The 10076-nt window shown below is 57.8% G+C and overlaps 1 protein-coding gene across 4 annotated transcripts in view; it reads left to right on the top strand.

Moving 5' to 3' along the window:
- LMNA (lamin A/C) overlaps nucleotides 1-10076 on the top strand; it is a 42244-nt gene that overhangs the window by 23342 nt on the left and 8826 nt on the right. For 2 of the 4 annotated variants that reach the window (XM_007457908.1, XM_007457906.1), the window contains exon 1: nucleotides 206-756. In XM_007457908.1, coding sequence (XP_007457970.1) covers nucleotides 401-756 — 356 coding nt within the window. In that variant the 5' untranslated portion in view covers nucleotides 206-400. Of the gene's footprint in view, nucleotides 1-190; nucleotides 757-10076 lie in introns of those variants that run through there. The other 2 variants (XM_007457909.1, XM_007457907.1) reach the window with 2 other exon arrangements.

Genomic DNA, 10076 nt, shown 5'->3' with positions numbered 1-10076 from the left:
ACGCGGGGGGGGGCGCGAGAGAGGGTGGAGCCCTCCTCCGCCACCACTGCCGGGTGGTCCTCTCCCCCCCTCAGCCCTCCCGCCCCCCCCCACCTCCCGTGGGTATGCGACGGCCCCTTTAAGAGCAGTGGCCCCTCCTCCAATTCCCTAGACCTATTAGAGCCTTTGCTCCGGCGCCGGTGACTCAGAGTGTTCGCGGGAGCGCCGCATCCATACCGGCCAACCCAGATCCCGAGGTCCGACAGCGCCCGGCCCAGATCCCCACGCCTGCCAGGAGCCAGACGAGAGCCAGCCAGCCGGCCGGCGAGCTCCCACCCCGAGCAGTCTCTGTCCTTCGGCCCGAGCCTCTTGCCCTTACCGGGACCTCTGCCCCGCGGGCAGCGTTGCCACCCTGCCGGCCATGGAGACCCCGTCCCAGCGGCGCGCCACCCGCGGTGGGGCGCAGGGCAGCTCCACCCCGCTGTCGCCCACCCGCATCACCCGGCTGCAGGAGAAGGAGGACCTGCAGGAGCTCAATGACCGCTTGGCGGTCTACATAGACCGTGTGCGCTCGCTGGAGACGGAGAACGCAGGTCTGCGCCTTCGCATCACCGAGTCCGAGGAAGTGGTCAGCCGCGAGGTGTCCGGCATCAAGGCCGCCTACGAGGCAGAGCTCGGGGATGCCCGCAAAACCCTCGACTCGGTGGCCAAGGAGCGCGCCCGCCTGCAGCTGGAGCTGAGCAAAGTGCGCGAGGAGTTCAAGGAGCTCAAGGCACGGTGAGTGCGCCCAGGTGGCGGCGTGGGGCCGGGAGAGGCGCAGAGAGGGCGAGCGGACTGTCGCCCTTGCCGAGCTCCAGACGGCTGATAACTTAGCGTTATAGTCTCCTCCCTCACCGGAACCGCCCCCAGCGGGTGACTGGCAGTGCCAAGGGAAATTGTCAAGACAGGACAGAGAAGGGAGGGGTCTCTGGGAGAGGGTGGAATATATAAGGGAACGGCGCGGGCAGCAGGGCCAAGTAGGGGCTGGTGGCAGGTCCACATTCTGTCAGGGTGGGATTTGACAGTCATTTGGGGCCTGGGGGAGAGTCTTGGGCAAAGCGGAACTGGCCCTGCCAGGTCTAAGAAATCTGGGCACCCAGGACACTTTGGAGTGGGTGAAAGGCTCCTGTTAGAACTTTCTTGGCAGGCTTGGCACTGTGCCAACTTTGCCCAGCCTAGCTATGAACACACGACACCCACTAAGACAGAGCTCCCAAGCTGGCAGATGTCCAGTGGTGCTGGAGAGAGGTCACCAAAGCAGGGTGACCCCCTTTTTCCCCTGCAGGGGCATGGTGATGGCCCCCTCAGCACGACCCTTACCCGGGTTCTCTCTTAAGAGTTGGGAAGCTCTCCTTCACTCCCTACCTGTCTGAGACCTTCCCTGGACTCTTGACAGGCCCTCCAAAGAGCTCCAGGAGAGCGGCTTCCCCACAGCTCTCACAGCCCTTGGCCTGCTTGGCCCAGGAATGCAAGGGAGGGAGGGAGACAGAGGGCAGAGGCTCCCAGCTCAGGAAGTTGTGCTATGCCCAGGTCTGCCTCCCCGCTTCCCCACCTTCCCCCATCCCACCCTCACCCTCTGCCTGGAGTCTTGGAGGGTTGGGGGCTTGTCGCTCCCTGCCTCCCTCCTTGGGGTGAGCCGCTTTCATTTTCCCAGCCAAGCTGAGCAGCCTTTGCTCTGGCCCAGTCCTCTCAGCCGCTGACTTTTTGTTGTTGTTGTTGTTCTTTGCCTTGTTCAACTACCAGAATATAGTGACATTTTTGAAATCCAGCCGTTGGAAGCTTCAGGCCACTCCTACCTTACCCATCCCTGCCCCACTCTACCGCACCCTACTTGGCTCCTCCCTCTTTTCTAAAAAGGCCTTTGGAGCTGGGAAGTTTAGGCCCTCTTCAGCTCCCCAAGAATTTGTTTTCTATGAAGGCCTCAGCCAAAGAGCACTAAAGGTGCTTGGAGATCCCTGGTTGGGATGGGGTATGGTTTGACTTTCCTTCTTTCCCTTGGCATCATCTTCTCCAGACTCATGCTCTTCTCAGAACCTCTGTGTATTCTGTGCTCTTTATACCCCTTCGTGAGCCCCTAGCCCCAGGCATGGTGAGTGTGGCAGATCCATCATCCCCTTGTGAAGATTAGATGGAAATTGAAATTGTGTGGAGAGGCAGGGTGACTTGCCTGCTGCCCTGCACTCTGGCTGTGGCTTGTGGGGATCTCAGTTCTCCAGGCAGACCAGGGATCGAACCCGGGCCATGGCAGTGAAAGCCCAGAATCCTAACCACTAGGCCACCAGGGAACTCAGGGTGACTTTATTTCTGTTGAAAGGGATCACTCCTGTCATTGTCCACTAGTGATAGGAGTAACTTAGTTAGCAGGACAGACAGGAGGCAAGCTAAGGGGAGTCCCAGAGAATTAGTGTTCTAAACTAGTCCACGCAACTACCAAACTGCTACCTTGCAGATCCCTGTGAAGGGCATTGTTAGCAGATCTTTTTCTGGGGAAGGCATTGATCAGGGAACAGAACAAGTGAAGTCTATGGTCTCTCGCTAACCCAGCCACGCCAGTCTGTCTCCTCTGCCTCCTGGTGCAGCTGTCGGGCCTAGGACACCAGGCGGGTGTGCACGCATGTGGGGCAGGGCCGGGGGTGGTGTGTGTACTTGTTATATTTAGCCACCTGCCTCTCCTCTGCCCCACTCATCCTGGCTGGGGAGGCTGGACTTCCGGAAAAGGGGGGGGCGGGTTTGCACACCTGGATCCTAGGCTGATGGGAGGCAGCGTGGAGTCGAAGAGGGCTCAGGTTGGGGTTTCTGTCCTGTTCTGTGTCCCCAGTGGGAGGAGCAAGGATTTGTTGCTCCCTTTTGCGTCTGCTGTGCTCAGGGTGAGGTGCGGAGTAGAAGGAAGAATTTGCGAGAGGAAGAAAGGCATTGTCCTAACTCCTCCCACTAAAGCCTAGGGAGAAGGTGTTGCCTGGTTTAATGTTTAGTTAGAGCTCAGAGTTCAGGGCCAGGCTTTGGGTTGGGATGCAGAGCTGTCTGTAAGATCTTGTGGGGATTCCTGGCCCAGCCTGGGTACCTTGACCACACCCAGGGGTTTGGGGCACCCTCTCATCAGGCTGGGTTACAGGCTGCAAGCAGAAACACTACCCCCACCCACAAACACATACACACATCCTCTCAATTCTGGAGCCCCAGGGATTTGGACACCTAAGTGCGGGAAGAATGAGGAGGTTGAAAGCATCAGGGAAGGCCTGCCTGGGGTCCAGGCTTGGAACTAGGCCCCGCCCCAAGCAGGACAGCTGGGTGGATGACTCAGATGCTGCCCCCCTCTCTCCCACCCTGGTGGCTTTACAAGAGACAGCAAGAGACAGGGTGGAGACAGCAGATGTCTTAAAGGGAGGGATGGGGGCCTGAATGTCTGCATCTTCTGCTCCCCGCTCCCCACTGCATCCTGGGATCCTTTTCTACCTCCTTCCTAAGGTTGTTCTGGTCGTGGTCTGGAACCGGGACTCCTGACAGGCAGTATGCACAAGTAGTTCTAGAGTTGAGTCTAGAGTTATGGGCTTGGGCTGCGGGATGGTGCCAGGGTCTGTGTCTTCCCATGCGAAACTGGTGGAGGAAGGCTGAGTCAGAAGTGGGGAGATCCCAGCTCCACAAAGCAGAAGCGTCTCTTCCTCCACAGACAAGGCCTGGGTGCTCAACGACTTCCTGAATTGCCCACCTTTTGCGGCCCTGGTTGGGACAGGCAGGGACCTGCCAGGCCCAGGTTCATCCAAGCTCTCATCAGGATAAGAAAAGCAAAAGCCAGAGAGGTGTAGAGGCTTGTGCCTTGTCACACAGCAGGGGAGTGACAGGTCAGGACTTGAGCACAGGCCTTCTGATTCTTAGTTATGTGCTCGTACCATTAAACCTTCTCTAGCTTAGGGGACAGGCTGGAGGATCTGGAAGGCGGGTTGGGACGACTGAGGCGCACTCCTGCAGTCTGGAGATTCTGCTCTGGGACCAGTGTTGTCTTAATGTTCTGCTGTCCTGCAGGGCCTGTTAACACTTGATCAATAGCCTTTGCCACATCCCATACCTGGAAAGACCCAGGACCCTGCCAGGCCATGGATCATGAGACAGAGCTCAGGGAGGCTGGTGATTCCTGTCTTGAGACTGTCTTGGGACCTGTCATGGGAATTGTCTACCTGGATCTGCAAGGAGGCTGTGCCCTTTGGCAGATACATAAGGATAACAGGGATGGAGGCCTTCGAGGGTACCTGGGCCCCAGTCCTCACCTGAGGGAGCTCCTGGTGTCATCTCTTCCCCCACCCCACACCCTGAAGTCCACATTCTTATTCAAACGGAAAGAAGAAGGTACAGCTAACCCTGGGGGCTGAGCAGTAAGTACTTAAGGAGCCCAAGAGAAACAAGACAGACAGTAATTCCTGCCAGGGCCCCTGATTGCCTTCCCACAATTGATGCCCCCCACCCCCCCACCCCGCCCCAGCCCGGCACATCCCTGGCCTCCAGGAATCTGAGACTTACTCTTGCATGGGACGTGCCCATTGTCCCCACTCCCAGTCCCACCCCCCAGTGATTCAGTAGCTCAGTGTCAGGGCTGAAGGCAGGGACAGCTGTGGGGACAACTGGTAGGAGATGCCTTTACCTACCAACTGTGCCCTCTGCTCCCCCTTCCTTGTCTCCCTCCTCCCCAGCCCCTGACCACCTCTAGCAGCTGCAGCAGGCAAGACCAGGTCTGGCTCAGAGGCCCAGGGCAGTTCATTCCATTCTCACCTCCCTGAGCCCCACCCTGTGTACTGAAGATGACACAGGCCAAGCTCTAATATTCTTGGAGATAGCGGGAAAGAGGTTCTTTGGGGAAGGTTGCAGCATCTCTTACTGCTTAACAAGAGGCAAGGTGGTACACCAACAAAATGACAGGTAGCAGGAGGGAGCGGAAACAGCCCCTGGCCCTTGGTGTCCTTAGTTCTAGGCTTGGCCCTGCCGCTAAATTGCTGTGTGACCTTGAGCAAATCACCCCCCATCTCTGGATTTCCCTAGCTATAAAAGAAAGGGGTTAGGGCAGAAGGTCTCCAGAGATCCCTCCGGTTCCAGAGTAGTACAATGACCCACAAAGTGAGAAAACAGTCCTCTAAAATACCACGCTATAAGTATGAAAATCGAATATAATTAATAACCAATGCTATTCACAATAGAAATATTTCCCACAAGCTTGGAATTAAAAGTACTAACACCCTCCTCTCTTTCTCAGAGAAAGTTTGTGAGAAACGTGTTAACTATTATGGCATTATATCCTTGGCTTATGCTTTGTTTTTACTGCTGGTAGGAAAGGACACTACATTTTTAATGCGTCTCCCTTCAGGACATGTCATGTAGGCTGTATCATGCAGGAGAGGGAGAGTCCCATGGATCTGTGTTGGGAAAGAAGGGAGGCTCTGGGGCAGGCAGGACTGTTACCTTAGTGCTGGCCAGGATTAGACAGCATGAACCCGGAATCAGAGGGAGGTGCAGGGGTGACCTTGAACTGCCCCCCTTCTATCCTTCCTGCACCCGCAACCTGAGGCTGGGCTGTGAGGAAGTCTTAGCCCTTAACAATCTCTCAAGGAAGGCGACAGTTTGGGAAGGAGGCGGGGCAGGGTGGGGGGACAGGAGCTCCCCCTGGCCGTTTGTGGGAGAGGAAGCTTGAATGCTGCCTGTCGAAACCAGGAATAATTCTGGCTGGAATCCCAGGCCCAGCAGACGAGCTGAGTCATGGTAGAGGGCAGAGTAGAGAGTGGACGGGAGACCCTGAACTTGTCCAGTCAGAGAAGAAAAGGCAGAGGGATGGCCTTTTATTGAAAACTATGATGGGTGTTCTTGTTGAGTGGCAGCAAGAGGGATGAGGGCCTGAATCAGATGAGGGACAGATGGAGGGGAGCAGAACACAGGAGTTCCTTTAGGGACTGGCTCAGGGGAGTTAGAGACCCTTAAGTTCAAGGGTCCCAGACCTGGGCAGTTGAGAGGGGGCCAAGGCACCCCCTTCCTCCTCCTGAAGCTCCAACGCTGCCACCCTCTGCTGGCTGGGAGAGAGCATTGCATCTTCCCAGGCTGGAGTTGGAATGCAGTGGTACCAGAACTCCTCGGCCCTTCCCCACTTCCTCTCTCCATCTTGGGGTGCGGCTCCCACCCCCTTCCCACTGTTGTCAGGGTTAATAACCATGAGCCACCAGGCTGAGGGTTAATACATCCTAAGAAGGGACTGCTAAGTCACCTTGTAGGGATCCCCTAAATGTCCCACCTTATGGCCAGTGGCCTCCCTCCCTCCCACCCCCAGGACATCCTACCTCTTCCCAGGCCTTCCCTCCCCTCTATGCCCCCACTTATTTTGGTCTGTTCCCAGGCCTCAGCCCTGCATTTTTATGACAACACAGGAATAATTTCTGGAGAAACAGGCCAGGAAGAAGGAAAGTGGAGTTTGGCATGGGACCTGGAGGGAGCGGTTGGTCAGGAAGCCCGCTGCCTGTTGTCCAGGACCCCAGCGCCCTGGCTTCTGGCTGCAGGCCTCTCCTGTCTCTGCACAATGCCACGTTGATACACCCAGCAGCTGTGACTCAGGCCTGGCCCCCTGCCAGTCCCAGCGCCTCTGCTGGAGTTGCGTCCGAACGTGTCAACAGGCCTCCTGTCCCCCTCTCAGCACCAGTTCCCCCATCCCAACCCTCCCTCTGCTTGGAATTAGACCTGGCTTTGTCTGGGGCGAAGACAGCTGGGAGCCTGGTGGCTCTGGAAGGGGATCTGAGGACCCTCAGACCCCGAGCATATGTGGCAGGTGTCACGCCCAAGGGAGGCGTGCGGAAGCAGAGCCGTGCCTGTGCCTGTGTGGGGAGGCGCATGCACCCACATACTGGGGGTCGACCTCTACCATGTGCTTTCCAGGTGCAAGACATTCAGAACTTCACAGGGTGGCGTTTGGGGGAGGCTCAAGGGGCTTCTAAGTCCCTGGAACACCTGCCCCCCTCAGTTCCTCTCTTCAAGGTCTCCTTTCCAGAAAGGGCTGGTGCCTTGAATGCCAGAGTGGGGAACCAGATGTCCCAGCCTATCCACGTCCTACCCATACCTGAAAGGGATGGCAGACCCACAGACCAGCCAAGAACCCAAGCAGTGGTTACTTTTGGGGGTGGGGGACCGTCGAACTTCATGGCTCCACACACAGCTGTGGGAGTAGCTGACGTTTGAGGGCTGTTTCACTAAGTCTCTGTATCATCACTCGCAGACTGGGGTGGCTCCCAGCAATTGAGCAGAAGTCGAAGTGTCTTCCAGGCTCTCTCCCTGGGTGTCTCTGTGTACTTTCTGCGCCCTCTGTGCGTGTCATGCCATTTTCTGTGTCTGTCTCCATCTGTTGTGAGTGTCCTCAGGTGACTGGGTGGGCAGGGTTTTAGGGTCTGAGGCTGCTCTCTCCAGGCCTCGGTTTCCCCATCTGTAAAAGGGCAGGAGTTGGTCCAGGAGGAGGTCCCCCTAGAAGCCTTGAGCTCCTCCTAGTCTCAGGGCATTTAGGGACATACAGAAAAAGCCCGGAGACACACTTATTACTGGAAAGAGAATAAACCAGCAGATAAAACAACAGCTGAACGCACTTGGAAGAGGAGAGAGGGCTGGGACTGGATCTGGAGGCGCAGGGCTGAGGCGGGGCTCAAACGGAGGTGGGGGCGTGGATTTGGATAGGTGGAGGGAGGGAAGGATACATTTCAGTGGGGGGAGTTGCTGGAACAAAAGGAGGAACGTGCGGGCGGCTTGGGGTGGCCGTTGGAGCCCCCCATCACCTGGCAGGGAGTCAGCCTGGGCAGAGGTCTAGACCCCTGGGAAGAGAGGGGAGAACTCTCGCCAAGCCAGGAGGGCTGGGACTCACTGCTCTGCCCCCAGCCCTGCTCTGCCCTGCCCAGCCACAGGGGGCTCCCTTTCCTGTGAGGCAGGAGACGCTCGGGGGCTCAGGGCCCTTTGTGCGCCTGCCTCCCCTCCCCCTCCTCCCGTCTGTGATCCGCGGCGATGGGGAACACGGAGGGCCGGTGAGGCTGAGGCGGGGCCAGTGAGTGGACAGGGGCGGGTCTGAGGGAGCTCCGGCTGGGCTGGTCCGGCTCCTCCACCGCCCCCTTGGCCATCTGCCCCTCCCACTTCTTATTTTTAGCCCCAGCCCGTTGTCGCTGCTCCCCTTGTCTCTTCCTCAGTTCAGCGGAGGAAATGGGGGCCTCTCCCTCGGGGCCTAGCAAGTTGCTCCCAGCAAGCGGGCCCAAACAGGCCTGCGGCCGACCCTGGCTTCCATATCTGGCATCCGAGCTGGGCTGAGGAGGGTGACTCAGCGGGCGGGTCAGCGCCTGGCCCAGTGCCCACCTCAGCCCCTTTGCTGTGCTGCGTGCCTTTCTCCCCCTCCCCCGCCCCCCAGGCAGCCCCCAGAGTCCTGGCCTGCAGTGGCCCTGGAGCCTGGCTTCCCTATCCCACCAGCCAGCCCCAGCGTAACAGAGCCCCAGCCTGGGGCCACATGCGCCAGCTCCCAGGTCTCATTTCTACCTTACTCTTTTCCTCTCTGCTCCCCTGCCCTCCCCCACCCCACTCGTCTCTCCTTCTGCGATCAGATATGCCAGACGTGGGAAGAGTTAGAAACAGGATGCCCAGCCCTTCTTGCCTCATGAGCCCGCTGGGATGGAGCCACTCCTGTGTGGGAGGAGCCTGGCGGATGGGAGGGAGAAGCCGGCAACCCACTGACATGGCACGGGCCTGGGGCAGGACGTGGGTAAAGCCAGGGTCTCCCCTGTGAGCACCAGAGGATTTCCCAACCCCTGCCAGAGTACTGTGTGCTTGAGGATGAGTCACCTGTGGAGCCCCTGGTTCCCACCCTTCCAGTTCCCCTTGCCTGCCCCACCCTGTCCTCCCTGCCAGCCCAGTCCTTCCTGCCCTAGCTGTGAGGCAGCAGTCAGCATGTGCCCGGCTTTCCCACCGCCAACCCCCAGTGGACTCAGGCACGGGCAGCAGCACCACTCTGGGGCTGAATGCCTGGCCAGTGTCTGCTTGGGGTCCCTGCTAGGGCTGAAGACTCCAACTAGGGAAGAAATGGCATTTGGAGCTGGTGGTCAGGCAAGACTGGGAAGGAGGTTGGAGAGGCACTGGTTTCCGTACTGCCACCCCCAGCGGTCTCTTGGGGAGTGCTTGTGGCTCCCTGGCCACAGAGCTCGTGAGGTCTGAGTCATGAGCCCATGGGTGACAGCAGCTGCTTCCCCACAGAGGGGAGCTCCCCAAACACGGCTGAGAAAACCACAAAGGCTCTTTCTTGCTTCCCTGTCTTTGCTTGGGGTTTCCCTCACCTGCAAGGGTGTGTCTTAGTCCTCTCATCGCATGTCTTTTAAGCGCTAATCAAAGCCTCCAGGAGGGGAAGGAAAATCGCCCCCTTAATTTCTCTGGAGGCCATTATAGCACGGGAGGTGGAGCAGTACATCAGTGATTTCCAGCTCTGCTCCCGACTTGCTGTAGGACCCTGGAGGGACCCTGGATGTAGCTCTCTGTGCCTGTTTCCTCACTCACGTGGTATTAGCACCTATCTCAGTAGGGAAGCTGTGGAGATTAAGTGAGTTAATATTATAATATTTAGAGCAGTGTCTTGTACGCAATTAGGTGTGTTTGCTGTCATTATATGATTATTAGTATTAGTCTGAGTATCAGTATTAATATTAGTATTACTACCACCCCACCTTTCGGAGCAGAAGGAACTGAGGAGGTTATACTGAGGGACAAAATCCTGCAGTTGTCAGGCTGTGTGAGTGTGAGCCCCCGAGGACAGGGACCGTGCAGCTCCGTTGTTTTCCTCTGTCAGTGCTGCGTTGCACTGCCACAGGAAAGGTATTTCCGAGGAGAACTTCTGGAGTTCCTCTTCTGGTGTCTGAGGAGGCCAGGGAGGCGGGACTAGGGAAGAGACACCCTTGAGATGCCTTCCGAAAGCATCACGGCGCTCCTTCCTGCTTCTCCCAGCTCAGGCTGGCTGGATCTGGGAGCCCTGTTTCTCCTGCTGGCTTCTCTGCTCTCTAGACCTGTGGCTTAGGGGGAGGGGG

Source organism: Lipotes vexillifer, unplaced genomic scaffold, assembly GCF_000442215.2.
Source record: "Lipotes vexillifer unplaced genomic scaffold, Lipotes_vexillifer_v1.1 scaffold238, whole genome shotgun sequence".
Classification (NCBI taxonomy): Eukaryota; Metazoa; Chordata; class Mammalia; order Artiodactyla; family Lipotidae; genus Lipotes; species Lipotes vexillifer.
Note: the sequence above shows the minus strand (reverse complement) of the source record. Positions and strands in the feature narration are given on the sequence as shown.